This window comes from Cygnus olor, chromosome 3, assembly GCF_009769625.2.
Source record: "Cygnus olor isolate bCygOlo1 chromosome 3, bCygOlo1.pri.v2, whole genome shotgun sequence".
NCBI classification, from domain to species: Eukaryota; Metazoa; Chordata; class Aves; order Anseriformes; family Anatidae; genus Cygnus; species Cygnus olor.
The window spans coordinates 65,319,375-65,339,227 of NC_049171.1; the positions used below are offsets into that span (position 1 = coordinate 65,319,375).

The window sequence follows — 19,853 nt, forward strand, 5'->3', positions numbered from 1 at the left end:
GACCCAGCACCAGAAAGCACAGGATGCTCCGCAAACAGGAACCAAAACCCACTGGTAAAGCATGTCCTCAGTCTACCCTACCCTCGAGGCATAGATCGTGCCATGAAGGAACCGCTTATCAGTTATTTTAATAGCCCTGCGGACTCAAGGAAATTACAGAAATAAAAGAAAAATTATTAATAAACATTGTTTATAAATCAAGTACTCTCCAAATGATATTAAGGTAAGTCGGCTGGAGATCATCTGTCCAACCTGAATTTGAACCCATCAAGAATATCTTTTGTAAATATAATAATTAATTTCATGACATTGTTTTGGATTTCTATTTTTACTAAAGCCTGTTAGAACCAGCCACCACTGCTCTCCAACACATGTCCAATCCAGCCCGGAAAAATTCACTCTTCCCTTTTCATTTTGACAAACACATATATAAAAACCACTAAAACACCGTCCTGAGACAGACAAGCAAGTTGCTGCAGGTCACAAGCTTCCCCAGTTCAGCCCCACAGTCCCTACCAGTCTGTGCAGGTGTTTTTTTTGCCAACACTGGGAATTAGCACAGCAACCCCCACCCAGCAGCTGACACCTGCCGGTGGAAGCCAGGAGCAAAGGTCTGGAAGTAAAAGGCCCTTACAGACATATTACAGACATTTTCCGAACAACCAGGAAATACATGTATGTGTATGACATTTTTTTTTTTTTTTTTTTTTTAGGTTCAAGCAAGTTAAAACAGTTTTTAAAAGTTTTAAGCTTTTAAATTTTAAATGTACTGTTGTGACTGGAGGCAGCTAACGTGCCTTACTGTAGTGTGGCATCCATACTAAGTTCACACAGAAGCTTTTTCAATGAATAACAGGAATCAACATTTTTATAGCGAATTTCTGAAACCGTTAAAGTTGTCAGCAGCACAGGAAACAATTTAGGATGGGAAGGTGCCAGCCCTCTGAACTAGAGGAATGCTAAGAAGCTCCTTCCCTCACTGCCCTCCAGAATAAAAGAAAGTCATAAATTAAACTTTTATAATTATCTGGGAAACAATCCCAGTCCTGTGTCTGGGGGAACTCCGTAAACAGAGACCAGTGAAAGTATGTGAATAAAGCCCAAAGGAAACAAAAGCTATCAATAGCTAGAAACACTGTTGTAAGGAACCAAATTTAAATCAAATCCTGAAGCAATGGAGATCTCCAGGAATCTTCGAGTCTGAATAATGCCTGGAGCAGCAGCAACCAGCTCCTTTATTTGCCTGTGTGATAGAAGAGCTAGGGTTTTGTTTGCTTGCACAGGATCTGAATAGAAAATCCTGGGTGTGGTCACCGCTTTCCTTCATCTGGAGCAGAGGGACACCAACTCTTCCAGCAAGCCAAAGCACTTCTTGGAACAACCTGTGGTAACTTGTTTCTGTGTCAAGGCCCTCATAACAAGAAGCGCATTGTTACAGTGCTGCCTTCTGCCTTTATCTGTCGAGGGTTTTATTATTCAAAGAACATTTATCTCCTCCTTTTGGATTCTTTTTTTGCATCTTTATAACCACTGGATTATGAAAACAATGCATCTAAGACACTTCCTGTGCCAATTAGCAAGCATTCAAAATACCTTATCCTTCAAATGGGGACAAGAACACACCCAGTTGGTATTCATAAGCCTGTTTATATTTCTGCCGCTGTGTAAGAGCAGGGAATTGAATTGCACATCATAAAAACCCTAAAGTGACTATTACACCACAGCCGTTTCAAAACCATAGATTCAATTAAGTATTACATATATGAATACTGGATATAAAACCTGAAGAATTCATTTGCTGTGCTTCAATTGGGGCAATCCTTTAATAAAAGCATATTTAAAACATGAGCTCCAGAATGCTCCTGCATTTCACCAAGTAGCTGGATATAGTAGTGAAAAATACCTGTCACAGCAAGATAGCTAAATGCTAATAGCTACACTTCAACAACTTGCTTGCAATCTCTTTTAACAGACCACTATCATTATTACCTTTATATGTAATTACCGAAAAGGTGCATTTCCATTAGAAAGCCTGGCTGCTTTACATAAAATGAACAGGCTATACAAGTTTTTGTTCAGAACAATTTTTTTCCTCATCTGCACCATCATTATTATTTCTGGTAGATAATCAGAGAGTAAATTTTGGGAGCACCTTCATTAATGGATTTTAATTTCATTTTCCTTAACTGTCTCAAGAAATTCAAAGAAACAGAAATGGAAAAGCACCTACAGAAATGACGGGGAACATAGAGCAGTGCCTAAATAGATACTACTGTTCTTTCCAGCTTTTCTTACTCTCCACTCTATTCCTCTCAAATGAAGGTGTGAAAACCTGTTGTTTGGGAAAATTTTATTTCATTAGTTTTGAAACAGTTTAAAGAATTACAGCTATGATTTTCTACAGCTGAACTCTCAGTCATCAGTGTAGGTGGCCCAATTCAAATCACCAAACCTGCCCTTCTCTTCTAAACTGAGGACCATTTTATTTTACACAGCATACTTTTCTCAGAAGGGTAAGCAACAGAAGGGTTATTCTTACTTTAACCAGAGTTAAGATAACTTCCCTCACCAAATACATTTTTCTTCACATAAAATTATGCTCCAACTTTTCCTTACAACGACCTCACATTAGAGTAGGCACAAATTCTTCTCCATCTGGCTAGATGTCACCTTCTTCCTGTCATGGCAATGTCAGCTGGCTCTGGGTTCTGCACAATTACTCCAAGCAATGAATAAAAACAATACAGATTGTCTTACTGAAATATGAATGCCAACAAAACACTCTGTTTTTAAAAAAAGCTATACCGGATCTATAAAAATTGGTGAACTGCACATCAGACTTCACAAACCCACGGGGGAAACATTTCGTCTCACAAAGTTCAACAAATACAACTGTTACATGGTCACACAGTTCCAAAAGCCTCAAACCTACAAAAAGAACACATGGAGCAAATAAAAATAGCTGCTGTACCTAGTATGTTGCAAAAGCACTGGCTTCACTTCATTGAAGTATACAAAATGCTGTTTGTTATACAACCCCCCTTCTATCCTATGACTTAGCAGACTGTTACAGCTGTGCTCAGGACCTTCCAAATCTGATGAAAGAAAATGATCTCACTGTAGCGACCACCAACAAATTCATCACTATATTTTGAAATTCTACTTCTTAAAATAATCCATAACAAAGGTAACATGCATCTTTCCAGAAAATAAAATTATTCTTCCTCCTCCAACAGCAATTTTCTGAAACTGAGCCCATCAGAAAAAAATTTTTAGTGACAATGAAACCGTGAGATGCAAACGACCACTAAAGTACGTAAGCTATTAAAAACAAACTTGTTACTCTTCCTTGGTGTTAAAGGCTCAGAAAGGCTTAAAATTATTAATTAAAGTTGTCAGCTTTCTTGTTTTACCTTAACAACATTTCTTTGTCCAACACATTTCTTAAGTGGAATGCACAGCTTCAGGATGCCTACATCATGCCCGCACTCTTATCAGCTGAGTCTGAGGAAACTAATGCCATACTGATGTGAACATTTGCTGTTTTGACATGAATTGCCCTACCATTCTTCACTTACAAGCATGATTCAGCACGATTTTGTTGTGCACAAACCACATTTGATTTCTGAGGAAACAAAACCAGAACTTCTGCTACACATGTACAATAAACGAGCTCTACCCCAAATCATGCTATGAGAGTCCAAATCAATGACTTTGCCCCCACACAGTTTCACCAGTGTGTCGTGGAGGACATTTAGTCTAGAGAACAAGACGAAACCTTGTCTGAAGTAAACCTCTCAAATTCATGCATTATTGATGTAGGATTGTTTGCAACAACAGCCTTAGTCCACTCTTTTGCTTTTACTGCCTTCAGTTATTTGTCATGGTAGACGAAGTCTAAGATCAGGGACCCCACAGGTAGTACTCCTGTGCTTGCATACACCTGTTACCTGTCTTTTCAATTATATGAGTAAGAGTTCCTCTGAAATGACTTCAGTTCACACAATTTCCAATGGCTACCATTTCAAAGTAGATATAGTAGCCATTAGTAACCTTTAGTAGTCTACTACAAAAATAAGCAAACACTGTTTTATGAAGCAGCTCTGCAAACTTGCCCTGTGTTTTCTTATCTAGGTAGCATATTCGAACTATTTAGTGTATCTGTAGAAATTCCACAACTAGAATTTAGTTGTCGACTCTCTTGATAAACGAGGCTGATTAAAATCTAGTTCACTGTCCTTTAATTGTGCAGGCTTTACACAGATACTGAAGTACAACCTTCCCAAGATTACATCAACTTACAACACTGTATATTAATACAGAGACTTATCTGACCCTTTCACAATATAAATAACAATGTAATTAAATTCTGTTAAACTCTGAGGGTACATTACTTTAAAAGATACACAACTTTACAACCTTTGCCATATCAATTTGCTTGCCAAAAACACTTTTAAAAGTATTCACTTGTGCATTACAGGGAAACTTCTACCATACCTGTTGAAAAGTATTTACAGTAATAACTATCACTCTCCAGGTTTGGTATTTTGTTTACTGCGTTTCTTAGCTAAGAGCTGATCGACCATCTTTCCACAGGAATCACTGCAGTGTCATCAGACATGGCAACTCCAGGACAATTACTGTGGCAAGATAGGAGTAACTCTTCCCAGGAGCAGAGCAGCACGCTACCTTCACACAGCACATACACCCTCGGGAGGAAAGCGAAGAGACAACAGACCTTCATTGTTACCTATTTGTCTCTCTAGATCTGCTGCTTCATCTGGTGTTGCGCGTGGGAGGACACCAGGATCACTGAAACTAGTACGCAGCAGGGTCCCCATCACGAAAAAGAAAAGAATCCCACCAATTGCAGGTATAGCAGGTGTAATCTTCTCTGATAAATATGGACAACTGGAAAAAGAAAAAAGATTAAACAATCAATAACAAATAATGCAACTTGTTCTCAACAACTGTTTACCATCATAAATGCATATCAAGAATTCACTTTCTCACATGGATACATTACCTTCTTTGGAACATTTATGAAAGCTGACATTTCTGTTTCTGTTTGTGACACTTCTGAAATTTCTCATAATCTGTTTAGTATAATACAAGTTGAAACAGCATAGCAACGATCTTCCTAATACGCAATACATGCGTTTACATAAGAAAATGTTTTTATTACAGGATATTATGAGCTAATATATTTATTGCAAACTTGCATGAAGTCAATATGGGAGGAGAGGAAGGGGAAGAAGGGACAGGAAGTAGACTGAAAATATTCAGCCATGAAGAGTAAAGCAGATAACATGATGAAACAATACAAACTAAAAATGTAATTAAGTCTAGAAAGTGAATTTGTAGTTCACCAAAAAGAAGGTGCTCAAGATCTTAACACCTGTGGCACATTCCTATAATAGCCTTGTTATATATATTAATATTATAACACCAGTGGACAGTGTCCCAAAGCCTACTGATTCTCTTAATCCATTTCTTGCAGCTTAATAAGCTTGTTTACTCATTTGCAAAGCAAGGTAAATGTAATGAGAGTGCACTGCAACACACCTGGAAACAAACAATTCAGCTGGTCTAGGGCAGCATCCACAGCCCTTTACCAGCACAGGCTCTACAGTTACCAGATTTACAATATAATTACAGGTTTTAGAATTATATAACAGTTTTAGCAATTTTCCTCTGTATTTCACATGTAGTAAAAACAGAGTAGACAGCAACATCAGAATCTATGCAACACATAAATATAAATATCTCCTTATGGTTGTGCAAAAGGAATATGGGTATATGAAAACTTAGATATTACACAGTACACCACCAGTTAATCTGAGTCATATAATAAGCACTGTAGGATCATCTCAGAAAACGCACAGAATGAACATTCTCTTCTTAGCTCCTCTATTAAGCAGAAGGGACAAAACACACAGATTGCTTCATGTATTTCTGATGTCTGCATGAGGAGTCGTAACATAAGCCTAAAAATGACACAAGCCTAACACCAACAAGCTCTAGGCCTTACGGCTTTGTCTCCAGTTTCCAGGCATCAATCAAGTTTAATTATCATCGTCTTCCCTGTTTCTGTTTGCCGCCTTAAACGATGATTCAGACGTGCCAGCTTCTGCACCGCATGTTATCCTCAGTGGGATGTTAACTCTGAGCAAGCGATGACAATGTCAACTTCACTGTCCAGCACTGCAGCCGATGGGATGGGGAGGGAAAGGAAGCACTTTTCCTACCAGCTACCACGTACCAAGCATTTATCTTCCTGCACACCCCATTAAATGCACTTGGATGCTTCATAGAACAGTGGATTTAATGGATACAAGTCCAAATACATTACATGGCAAGTCATACCACCCCTGTGGTGGACCACCCTTTCACCCTACATGAATGTAATATTACAGTCAACAAAAGATTAAACAGACAATTGTGTATTAAAATTAAGAAGGGGGGCGGGGGGAATTCTTAGACAGGATAGACTGTTTAAATACTTGGAAACACACTTGAAAATGCACGCTTTTCAGAAATCTGCTTCCAAGAGCCAGATCCATGAAACCAGTGCTAAGGGAAGCAGCAGCAAGACAGCTGGTAGATGTAGGCCTTGTTCCCTTACCATCAGAGAAGCCGGTCAGAACGAACAACCAAAAGGAAGCTTTCACAGCACACAAACACCCTACTGCTCATTTCATTTCTTGCCACAAAGGATCATTGAAATCAAAACTACTGTAATACGCTCAGACAAGAGTACAAATATGCTGCAAGAACATATTTTTAAAAGGATTAGAGGGAGCATGTACATTAATGAACACTAAATATAGCACAGTGCTCTTATTCTTCTACTGCATTATTCATTACACATACCAAAGAAACTGCAACTGTGCTGAAGTTTGTTGACCAAACAAGAGCTGTATGTGTGTGAAAGGCACCCGGGAGGTAATCTTAGGCTAGCATGGTAGGTGCGATACGGTTTAGATACCAGTGCAAAAATAGCAGCATTGTCAACCTACACAGCTTACATCTCAACTTCTCAGTGATACAAACAGAGCAGAAACTGAAGGGTCATCAGAATAGTAAAGTGTTTTAACAATATCTTCATATGGAATTGGTAGAAAGAACCAATTCCTATACTGAAATACTATGAAAGCCTTGCATTGCTGGAAAGTGATGATTTCACTACAGGAAAAAATACATGAATATGTCTGTCTGTGCCTCGCTGAATCACAGTCCATCTGCAATGAGAAAACACTCAAAAAGCCCTGCACACTCTTCACCATATGCAACTGTAAGGTAATCTGCTTCTCCTAAAGGTGTTTTCAGGATATAAAACCTTGAAATTTATTAACTTTGGCTTGGAATTTTTTCTGTACTTTATGCCTGTTAAAAAAAGATTGAAGATGTGATCTTTGGCAGTAATAACCAAACAACGCTCCATGAGTTCAGAAATTAATTCAAATCGAAAAAACAGTCTGCACAGAGATTCAGATAGGAAACCCAGACAGGACCATTCAGTCCAGTCTGACCTAAATAGCAACAGGCCCTACAATATTACATGGGCCTGCAGATAATGACATCTACCTTTTAGAAAGGCCCAATTAATTTTTCCAATTCCTGTCAGTTAAATTCAAAGAAACAGAAAGCGTATACATCATTCACTTTCTGCATTTGACAGCACCCTGTGTAGTCCTTTTTTCTGTGAGTATGAAGACAGATAAGAGATCACAGACAGCTCTGGGAAGAGAAGTTCATATGGACTTTCTGCCCCAGACTTTGGAGGGTGAGGAAAGTATAGCTAAGTATGTTCCCTTTGATTAACTATTTTTTCCTCCTTTTCTTTTTTTTTCTTTCTTTCTTTCCTTTTTTTTTTTTCTGGGCTATTAAAAAATAAATCCATTAAAACAACTTCAAATTAAAAATTTGGATTTTAGCTCAAAATTATCAATACATCTGTAGAAATGCACTTGCATTTATAGAATTTGTATTTGCATATTCATATAACAAATGCATTTGTACTGGTACATTAAGTTCAATGTTATTTTAAGCAATTTATTTAAGCTATTTAAATTATCTATCATTCTACTTTCAGAATGGCCAAACACTATATACAAAAAACACATTATTTCTAGTATTTGCTCAAATTCCTTAATTAATTTACTTCAGTTGAGTTTACATCCCATTAGGGATTAGAGCTTTCCTCATGTATTATTGAAAATTTCTTTCTGGGCGGTATTTTCAGATTACTATTTTTTCCAAGTAAATACTAGCAGATATTTCCTGACAGCAAATTTCAGAACTTCTGAACACTGCCAGTCCCCTGTTGGCAGCACCATCAATGACAAAGCAGCATGGAAACAAATCCTTGTCCCCCACATCAGCACAGCAAGTACAGACAAATCTTTTAACCTCATTTCTTGATAACCACTAGACATGAACTAACGGCCCCACTTTACATCTTAGACTGAGGAAAACAATTAGCCTTAATCAGTATTTGTAGTGATAGCACAGAACAAGTACTGATAGGGGCCATCCCAGAAAATACATTTTTAGGACGTATTCTGTGGCCAGAGATCCTGCTACAAATGCTACTGTAGAAATGACTTCCTCAGAGAACAATGTTTGGTTTGCACATAGCAACGAGTAATACATCCTAAAGTTTCAATTTATTAAATAAGGTTTTTAATTAATTAAGGCTTTGTACAGATCATCCCTGGATTTTGCCTGGCTTCTCAGCTCCTTTTTTGAAGCATCATGTGGAAGTTTGCATGAGTGTAGGAGGGAAATAAAATCTGCTGGAAGACTAGTCTGTCACAGCTAGATAAAAATAAAAACACGTTGGCATTTAAGAGATAATTATCAAGTATCATGCCCGTGAACGAAGGATGCAGAAGAACAACAAAAGTAATTCTTTATCACCCAGCAACCCTCTTAACTGCATAAGCATGCTCCCTGTGGCTACCAAGATGAGCAGAAAAATACATGTAGTAACTGTATTGAAGTGTGCGCACACTGGGAATCCTACAATTTTCGAGCTCTTTCACTAGAAAAGGGAAAAACAAAAGAAGCCTGCTTCAGGCCTGTCCTGGAAAGATAAAGGCTTTCCTGAACAGTTCACTGACAGTCATTGTTATTCACTGATGGGGAGATATAATAAATGACAACTCTATCCAGTATAAATAATGGATACTTAGACTCTCTAACTTGGAGAGAGACTCCATAGTTACAAAAAAAAACCAAAAATTTACTAATAAATATAGCTACTACTCCAGAATAGAAAAAGACAAGGCTTTATACCCCTGCGAAACTTGCTGACCTGAGATCCCTGAGATATTATTATTTGCCAAGTTAGCAGACAAAACAATGAAAATACAGATTTTATGCAAAGATGTAGCCATCACAATTATACTAATTTAAAAAATAGAGAGAGATCTATGAGCTTGACTGGTGAGACCAATAATAGGATACTATATGTCAAGCTTTTCACTGACAAGAAACTCTTTGCAGCAGACATTAAAAAAAACAGTACTCCAGGAAAAGCATAGTATAGTATGTATAGTAGGACCATGTAGCATCAAACAAAGAATTACCAACTGCTCATTTTCCTCCATCATCAATTGAATTTCTGTTTTGGCAGCTATTGCCTATTTAACGTAGTGGTAGATATTGGTGTGTGGGTGCTGTCCAAGGCTAAGAGAAAAAACTGAAATCAGTTCTACGTGTTAAAAGCTAACTTCTAAATGAGACCATGTCGCTTTCCTTAAATTAACACAAGGGGTTTGCTTGCCCTCCCACTCTTATTCATGGCTTCTCTCAACTTCCCCTTCCTTTCACCTCCTCTCCATCATTGCTCCAAGTCACTCAGTCCCATGCTTCTGATCTGATGTCAACATAAATCTTTGTCAGGTTCTTTTGTGAGCCAAGTTAGTTTACTAAAATGTAAGAAAACTGTACCATTTTGTTGATGTCTGTCTGACAAATCACACATGCTCCTGGAAAAGTCTCCAGAGCACTGATGTTAGCATAAGGCAGGAGAAACAGAAGTACATACAAAAACTAGGAGACAGAAGCTTGGATGGAGAAAGAAGACCTTAATTTCAGCAGCTTCAGTAAGCTTTTCATTCAGACTGCTGCCTTTTTTGAAATATTCATCTCTTTCAATTTACAGATGGCAACAGAGTGCCTATATAGATAGATCAAAGACAAATCCAGACTCTGGACTAGAACAGCAGAAATGCCCTATAATCTAGTTGTCTAATGACAAGTTACCAGTTCAAAGAAAGCAGCCAAAGATGTGCATGCAGACCACAGCACATAGAAACAGTGGAAGATGTGAGGATGGGCAAAACATGAGGGTACAGCAAGAACCTTGAAGGCTGCCCCCTGACAAAGGATGACAAATGGGACAGCGGGAATTATCAGAGTGAAATAATTTCACTGCTGTAGGGTTGTAGGCCTGTCTTTTTTAATTGTTTTCCACCAGGGTTTGGATCAGGTCCAGCGGTTTTCAGGCAGGACCACAGTGATGAAGCTGGGCTGAAATTAAGCCAGTCAGTCTGTTTGTGGGCTGAGGTCTGGATCAAGGGGCTCCATGGCCGGGCAGTGGCACGGTCGTGGTTGAGCCAGAGACCCTGCAACAGCTCAGCAGGGACTAAAGGCCCTAGGCTGAGCTTAAGTAGACCTCCTGAGCCCATAGGGGTAGAAGAGAGAACCCAGGTGATGCTGCTCAGGACCATTATGGCCTGTTGGTGCCCTCAGGGCCATGACAAGAACCCAAGAACCCAGCTGTAGAGAAACACTCCGTATGAGATGGCTGGATGATGTTACACATGAAGTTTTGCACCTGTGCTGTGAAGGCTGCATTTGTGCTGACACACTAGCTAACAGGTGTTGGGAGGTCCATCTTTCTTCTCTCCTCTTTCTCTCTCTGTCCTCCCAGTTTATTCTGTGTAACAAGAACTGCACATTTCTATAGGAAAAATCATTTTTGTATGGACAGTGTTGTTCACGGTCAAGATGGTAAGAAGTAAAATCAAATGCAGACATAAGAGGATTGTCAAAATAATTTACCACAGAAAATACCAAAACAATCTTAAAATATTAAAGACACAGAACTGCCTCATCTAAAGCAGAGTTAATTTTGTTCTATCTCTGCACTGTAACTTCTGAAAGTGAGGAAAAACATGAACATTTTTGTAAATCTAAGATTTATCAAAACATTTCATGGTACCAGTTCTTCAGTCAGTATTTTTTGGGATGCTCATGTTTTCACCCCCAACCCAGAAATTCCAGCATCCTACAACTACCTTTTTGAGAGGACCTTATTTTAAAGTTAAGGTGAAGAAACTCTTCAGAAATATCTAACAAGAAAAAGTTACAGTGGGAAACAACTTGCTGTGCATTAACCAGCTTATGGTTGATTCCTCATAAATATGCTCTTGGCACACAGAAAACAGGATGTAATTTGAGCACAGATTAGTCCAACTAATGTTACACGAAGTGCCTAACAAGATTAGCTAGAGAAGTTCTGCATTAGTTTCCTCCATCTGCCTGATACTTTTATATAGCCTTTAAAATTCCTGTTTGAATTTTTGAAAGATTAAGGAAGACACAGACTATATTCAATGGGATTTGAAATGTGCTTAGAAATTTGATTTATTTCATTCTTCTTTGTGTTTTGAACTATTTGGAATATCACAGAATCACAGACTGTTTGAAGTTGGAAGGGACCCCTGGAGGCCATCTGGTCCAGCCCCCCTGCTCAGGCAGGGCCACCTAGAGCAGGTTGCCCATGATCATGTCCAAGCAGCTTTTGAAGATCTCCAAGGAGGGTGACTCCACAACTTCTCTGGGCAATCTATCATACACTTCTTCACTTCCGAATGGTCAATAAAATTCAAAAAACTTGTTTGATAAAACAACGCAACAAATATCACTCCTCTAATACTTGCATCATTCCAAAGCCAGGAAATTTGGAATCAGCATTCCAAACATGTAAGGACTATGGAAAAAACAATAGCTAACAAAAGAGAGAATGACAGCAGGAAAGGAAGGAATAGGGAGAATTTTATCTCCTGTAAAATCCAAAAAATATTATACCCTAATCGTAAATACAGTTTTATTGAATAGGTTCAGGCAAGAAGCATTTAACCTTGCTTGAATGCTTTACAAGTTATTCTATACTTTAAGATAATAGACATACCTTATTTTTTCTGTATTTGTTATATTGCTTGGGGGCAACTCCACTTAATTTTAATTCTAATTAACAATCATTTTTAAGTGGGCATACATACATAGTAACAGTAGTTATATGGTGCATACAAGCATCCCAGACTCTCCAAGCACTTAGAAATTACTTTAAAAAAAGATCAATATGATGAAATCGTACAGATTACTGAACAGCATGATCTTTAAAACTAATAAATTAGATAATTTAGAAGTTCTCTCAAAACTAGTGAAAAATAAAATTAGCTTAATGCTATCCTGAACAGCAAAACCTCAACAACCAGTCTTGAAAGTTCATGTGAAAGCCTGACACAGTTTGGTCTTTAATACTGATGTCACAGAATCACAGAATCGTCTAGGTTGGAAGAGACCTCCAAGATCATCTAGTCCAACCTCTGTCCTAACACTAACAAGACCTCCACTAAACCGTATCACTAAGGACTACATCTAAACGTCTTTTAAAGACCTCCAGGGATGGCGACTCAACCACTTCCCTGGGCAGCCCATTCCAATGCCTAACAACCCTTTCAGTAAAGAAGTTCTTCCTAATATCCAACCTCAACCTCCCCTGGTGCAACTTGAGCCCATTCCCCCTCGTCCTGTCACCAGGCACGTGGGAGAATAGACCAACCCCCACCTCTCTACAGCCTCCTTTAAGGTACCTATAGAGAGCAATGAGGTCTCCCCTGAGCCTCCTCTTCTCCAGGCTAAACAACCCCAGCTCCCTCAGCCGCTCCTCGTAAGACTTGTTCTCCAGACCCCACACCAGCCTCGTCGCCCTTCTCTGGACTCTCTCGAGCACCTCCATGTCCTTCTTGTAGCGAGGGGCCCAAAACTGAACACAGTACTCGAGGTGCGGCCTCACCAGAGCCGAGTACAGGGGGACAATCACTTCCCTAGAACTGCTGGCCACGCTGCTTCTTATACAAGCCAGGATGCTGTTGGCCTTCTTGGCCACCTGAGCACACTGCTGGCTCATATTCAGCTGCCAAATGTCAAAACACCTGAGCAATTTCCAAAGGTAAAAGACTGACAGGGACCTCCCTCTCCCTTACTCAAAAACCAGCAAGGGTTCAATGGAGCTGTTAGCCCCATTGATTCCATTCCATGATTCCATTTAGTGCGTTACCATTGAAAACAGATTTACACTGGCTGAATTTCGATGGAGAAGTTTAGGTGAAACTAAGCAACCACTGTAGATTACGACATTGTATAAGATAAACTACAAGCTCCCTCTACAAGTAAAGGTCTTAGCAATCTATCGTAGCAGATACGCAACAATCAAAGTAATACCCTTGTGTGATCTCCCAATTTTCATTGCTACATTAATCAACTCTAATGAACCACTGTCAAACTTCAAAGCTGGGACAGAAAATGCATAATGCAAAAAGAGGCTTCTACAAAACAGATGTGGTTATTGAAGCTCCTACAGGGGCAATTAACTTTTATTTTGTTATATAGAGAAGGAGCTTTGTTTGTACTAAGCAATTTTAAGATACTGATTGCATCAGCTGTTGGACAGAAATTTCGAAGCAAGGTAGTAAGAAAATAGGAAATATCTAACTAACTACATCAAGAGCCTGAGTCTTACCAGCTTCTTTATGGAAAGCCAATGCACATATGACATATCCTTGAAAGACAAACTTAGAAAAAGCAAGTCTTCCAACCACGCAGCAAACAGAGGCTTTCTTTTTTTCAATTTCTGCTCACTGACTAATTACTTGAAAAGCTAGAAATGTATTTGTACTTTAATTCTGTTTTTGCATGCTGCAAAAGGTCTGGTTTCCATAGTAAAAGACTACCAATTAATAAATTCTATTAGGTGCACAAGATCTCAATTTGTTTTAAACAGCTCATGTAGAACACTTGTTTTTCCTGTTATGCTTCATATTACTTCCTTATTATTTCTTATTATTTCCTGTCATGTGATTTTCTAATTAAACCATCAGTTTAATCCTAAGTACTTACGAGCACAAATGAAAACTGGGCCAAAACAAAGGGAAATGTCTTGTATGATAACCACGAGTTCCTGAAGAACAAACTTTCAGGTGATTTTCCACTGGATTCTCTGGATATCAAAACCTATGCAAGTAAACTGCTCCCAGACAGTGGGCACTGAATTTTCAACAAGTAACATTTTGTGTTCGCCCTGCTAAACGACCAAATGTAAAGCCTAACTCTTGCTAAAATGCAAAGGCCTGCCAGTGCAATCCCTACCCAGGGCCACACTCTGCTGTCACTTCCCTTGTATGGGGAGTGAACTGGCCAGCAATGGGTATTCTGGACAGAGGAACGGCTCTCAGTCCCTTCCCCTTCCTAAAAAACCCACATTTGTTTCCTGCTATTTTTCAACGTCACAGCACGATGAAATGAGTGCCAGTCATCCAGGAAGGATGGATAAGTTGAATTGCCATTTTCAGAGGCATTCATCCACTATGTGAGTGAGCTTAGCTATAAAATGAAATCCTAGATACAGTCATAAGGGCCTAAGGATACCATATCCAGTGTCCTATAAGGATTTTATTTTCTTACTCTCTTGTTTTTCCCCCTGCACTTCTGCATAATTGCCAGTCTTTTGCATAAAACACACAAAATAAAGTTTTAATACTTTTCCCCTGTATTTTAGATTAAAGATAACTACTCAATGGAACGCACTAAAACAGAAGCCTTTGCATTTCATTAGAAAACACAGCTAAGCTTCAGACACACCACTTCCTGGGGCTCCTTTACTTATCAAAAAATAAAAGAAAGAAAGAGAGAGAACTGAAGATCCTGCCCACACTACACATCAGAAGTGTACAACACATTGTTATAAATAAAGCAACTAGGAGCATAAGACAAGAAGCACAACAACAACAACAACAAAAGATTTTAAACCTCACGTTTCCTAAAAGAAGCAGGGTTAAGTGGCAACAATTCAGTGAACTGGTCATCCTTCCAACAGTCTTAGGCATGTCTGCATTAACCTCACAGGCTTGGGTTTCACTAAGTGCTGACAGAGTTTTACCTGAAATGGCATCCTCTTTTTCTGCACTGCATCACCAGAACTCTCAGCACTGCCTCACAGCATCACGACTCTCTTATCCCAGCCTAAGCACTCACTTGACAAGCAGACTGGCATCCTACAGGCTACTTCAGATTTAAAAAACAAAACCCAAAACCTAATTGGCACGCATCATGCCAAAGCAGTGCCAGCTCTCTATATCTAAATCCATATCTAAAATGAGTCAGTTTAAAAATAAATAAATTGCAAGACCAGTTTGAGGCAAATCTTTTCTTTCATGGAAAAAATAATGCACCCAAAGCTTCACCTACACATAAAGCTCTACCACTACAAATATTTTGGTTAGCAAGATGTAATTTAAGCAACTAGTAATAGCCTTTTAGTATTTTGCATTACAACTGAGGTTTGTATGCAAGTCACACGAGTCCAAGCGTTAAAACTTTAAGAAATACTATACCCTGCAAGATTGCTTCTAAATCACCAGAGTTAGCAATGTCATAGCATTTCATTACCTCCAGGGATGTGAGGAGAAAAGGAATATTGCTCTGAGTACAGAAATATTTTTATCTGATTTTTTTTTAAAGGATGAGATAAAATGCTCTGTAGAGACTTTTATGTTAAATATTCAGTTACAAAACCTAAATAAGCATGTTCACATTTAAAATCAGTAGCTTTAGCACATCATGCTTTTCTCTGTAGTTCCAAAAATACACCAAGAACAGGCCCTTTCTTCTTGACAAAGACCACTGACTGAAATTTTTCATTACATATTCCCTTCCTGGACATTTGTATAATTCATCAAATGTTACTTCTACCATAAAAAAAATCTGATTTATATAACCCATTTAAATAAGGGAAACATTTTCTAGCATATTTTCTCTTAAGCCAACTAAATTAAGAAATAAATAAAATGGAAAAATACTCTTAAAGTTATAACAGGTGTTATTTTAAAATTATAAACAGAATGAAAATCATTCATACTAATGGTTAAAAGTTGAGAAGTTGAGAGTATCACAGAAGATTCTGTAACAAGTTCAACAGCAAAAAAAAAAAACACATTTAAGGGAATTACATTCATTCATTAGGAACCACAGGTACCTTACAGCTAGCTGCTGCACAGTAACTAAATATTTTGACTGCCAACGCATATAACAAGACCTGAATGGAAGATGGACAATAAAGAAATGCCCAGCTTCTACACTGTTTCTCAAAAACATTACATTTAATTTAAATACTTAACCAAGGGTGCATTTTACTTCCTATGGAATTTTTGCTTTCTAGTATTTCATTAAAATTTTCCTAATTGAGTTGTTATTGCAATTTTGTTCAGTAATTACCACCAAAGCTAAATTTTAATGTAAACTGAACCACAGCATCACAGGTATCAGAGAATAACAAACTGCCACCCTTCCTCAGAGGTGTAATTTACTTCTTCAATTTAATGTCTGCTTATTTTTGTCAGACTGCCAAAAAATGTGTCACAAGAAGGTGAAGCAAGCAATGAAGGTCTTTATTATATCCATTGTAACTGTAAATTTCAACCTTTTTCTTTCGGCATTTTAATTACATAACCTGTTACTGCCTATACAACACAATCCCAAGGCCCGCTGAAAGTCAATTTCTTCTGCCACTATTTATACTGAAATGTTAGTAGATGATTTTGCAAGTGGAATAATGTGATCGCTATCCCTAAGGCTAGCCAGCCTTGAAAAACCAGAGCAAAGCTCAGTTACTTCATTGTTCCCAGAATACCCTCTAGGGAATTGCAACACAAGACTTGCTCTCTGGCTCGCCATTGTCCAGCACGCTCCGTTGTCCGCCCAGCTTCAGATGCTGCTGTGTAAACAGTTTCTCCCAGACACACTCAACCATGCAAACACCTCTGCAGCTCTTGGGCTGCACTTCGGCACGTTCATAAAGACAGGAAAGCAGTTTGATAGAAACGGAGATCTTCTGACTACATAAAACTGAGTCTTCCAAGCGTTGGCTTCACGAGCCCCATCTTCTGCCAATGGTTTGTCTTTAGCCAGGTTTGCCTTCCTTTCTCCAGCCTCTCCCAAGCTCACAGCAACAGACCCTAAACAGGAGGAAGTTCCACTGTTTGGTAATTTTCTGCAGTTGTTTTCTTCTAGCCTGTGCTCTGATTAAGTCTATTCTCCATGGAAATGTTTGCCTTTGGGGTCTGCAAAACAAAATACTACATTCAAAGAGACGACCTACCTCTAAGAATAAGAAATGTGCTGGTTATTTCAATAAAAAATATTAATAATCATTAATAACTAATGATCAATAATGAATCAAACATAATTGATACTAAAATTACTATTTTGTCAATTTAATTTGTTTACTGCAACTTGAGATAGTTGGCCTGAATGAAATGGCAATGCCCTGCGTGTTCTTCCTCCTTCCTCCCTGTGCCCTCCCAAACGTGACTCAAAGTACAGGTGAGGTCTGGAGCTGCCCCTTGTTTTTCAATAGCTTTCCTGGGTAAAGGTACAACATAATGGGGATTTAGAGCATATTCTGTCTGCACGGTCAGAAAGAGACCTTGGTGCATCATGTTCCTGATTATAGGGAATATCAGTATAAGAAGGAAAGCTTCACGCAGACAAAAGCTGACAGCATGTATACACTCTTCAAAGAGGCATATATTAGATTTCACACCTGACACGATTCTTGGAGTCTGTATGTCAAATACTATGAAAGTCAGGGTGTTTTTTTTTTTTTTATTTGATTTTAAGGAACACTTGGAACTCTAAAAAATATTTAAATCTTAGGACAACTTCATATTTACTTTCAAATATTACTTACTACAACTTAGGAAACTTTCGTTTTCATTGTTTTCATTTATAAGAATCTGCATAGTAGTTATTCATGGTTACAATTTGAAAGCAAAATCCATACAAAAATCTTACTTGAGGTCACCAATGCAAAAATAAAACAATTTTGTAAAAACACAGTGTATGTAAAGTGCAAAAAATGACAGTATTTTAGTGTGTATAAGCATCATGCAAATGCTCACAATGAGCATGTGATAAAGCAAATTGTATGAAAGACACATACAACAGGGCAGCAGCAGAAGTGATTTCTATTTCTAAATAAAAAGACCAGGAGCACGACACTATTTCTTCTCAAGTATAGAAAACCCTTTTTCCTCCCAAAGCACAGGTAAGTATTCTGCTTTGCAACTGAAGTATAGCATTCTTCCAATACTCACTCTGCTTTGTCTGCAGAGGAAAATAAAAGAACAGAAATAGAAGAACAAGGACGAATGGACTGTCATGCAAGCAACCTTAAATCAAAACACAGCTGTAAATCTAATTTTAGGTCTATTGAACTTGACATTACAAGCTTAAATAATATTATGTGCACTTATTCCTCCAAGAGCAATTATTCTGCCCTCTTATACTTGAAAACAAAACTTCCTTTTTCACATTGATTAAACAATAATGTTACCTACTGTCTCATTATCCTGAAAAGTATCAAACCCTCATAGCATTCACAGGTATGAAGCACACATAAAATAATTCATCGTATCACTGAACACATTCACAAATCAAAACCCAGAAGCAACGCCAGGAAACTGAACTACTCATTTGATGAACTGAGTACTGAACTTGTGCTTGTTTTTTTTTTTTTTTTTTTAAAGCCCTTCTTAAAGTAATAAAACAAATTATTCTCACTACTGGACCACTTCCATGCTCTTCTCCTATTTGACACTGTCAAGTACATTTCCTTTCTCTCTATAGAAAGAAAGCTTCTTACTAGCAGACAGAAGCTTCTAACAAGATTTTGCTGAAAGGATGAAAAAATGACTGAAGACTACACAGCTTACAGACAGCAGACATGATCCTAAACCACACACTATAATCTAGAGAGAAATTCACATTTCAAATGTATGCTAATTAAAATTCTAAACATTGCATTTTGCTCTGGATTGCAAAACAACATCACTATCATTTATGTCCCAAATACATACTAACCATCTATTAACTTGTTTAAAACATGCAGAAAACGGGAGATGGAGGGGGGACTGAAGTAAATATGCAAGAGCAGAGTGCAGTTTTCTATTCAGAAAGCTAGAAATCTCAGAGTGCCGAAGGCCAAGCTGTTGGTATAACTGCATCCATTCCCAACAAAAAAATTAATATAGCCACCTCGGAACTAAAATTAAACGATCACAGAATGGTTTGGGCTCATAGCCATTAATTCATGTGAGGCCCATTATTGGTGTCCAGATCCAGACAAACACCAAGATAAGACCTCTGTGCAATTTTTTTTTCAATCTGTTAGAACAGTGAATAGCCATTAAAATGAAATAAATATTCCGTATCTGCTAAGCTTGAGTTCCAGGCTTGTGTTTTGGGCTCATGTACTGCACAGAAGGGTACAATGAGCTCACTGTGAACATCCCCAGGTCAGCACAAATCTCGCTCTTTGCAGTCAACACACTATGTTGTTTCTCCACAGCAGTAATAATTATTCACAACATCTTTATTTGGATCAGTAACCTAGAAAATGTAAACACTTATTCTGCAAGCCTGTTCTAAACCGGGATATGGTCCCAGTTTCAAAAAGCAGCATCTAGGTACATGATTACTACTGACTGCAATGGGACCTA

General features: G+C 38.2%; 1 protein-coding gene across 6 annotated transcripts in view; it reads right to left on the minus strand.

Annotated features, from left to right (window-relative positions):
* The window catches only part of ZDHHC14 (zinc finger DHHC-type palmitoyltransferase 14), a 108,194-nt gene that overhangs the window by 45,551 nt on the left and 42,790 nt on the right, over positions 1 to 19,853 (minus strand). For 4 of the 6 annotated variants that reach the window (XM_040551223.1, XM_040551221.1, XM_040551225.1 and 1 more), the window contains exon 2: positions 4,739 to 4,911. In XM_040551223.1, coding sequence (XP_040407157.1) covers positions 4,739 to 4,911 — 173 coding nt within the window. The remainder of the gene's footprint in view (positions 1 to 4,738; positions 4,912 to 19,853) is intronic. The other 2 variants (XM_040551224.1, XM_040551222.1) reach the window with 1 other exon arrangement.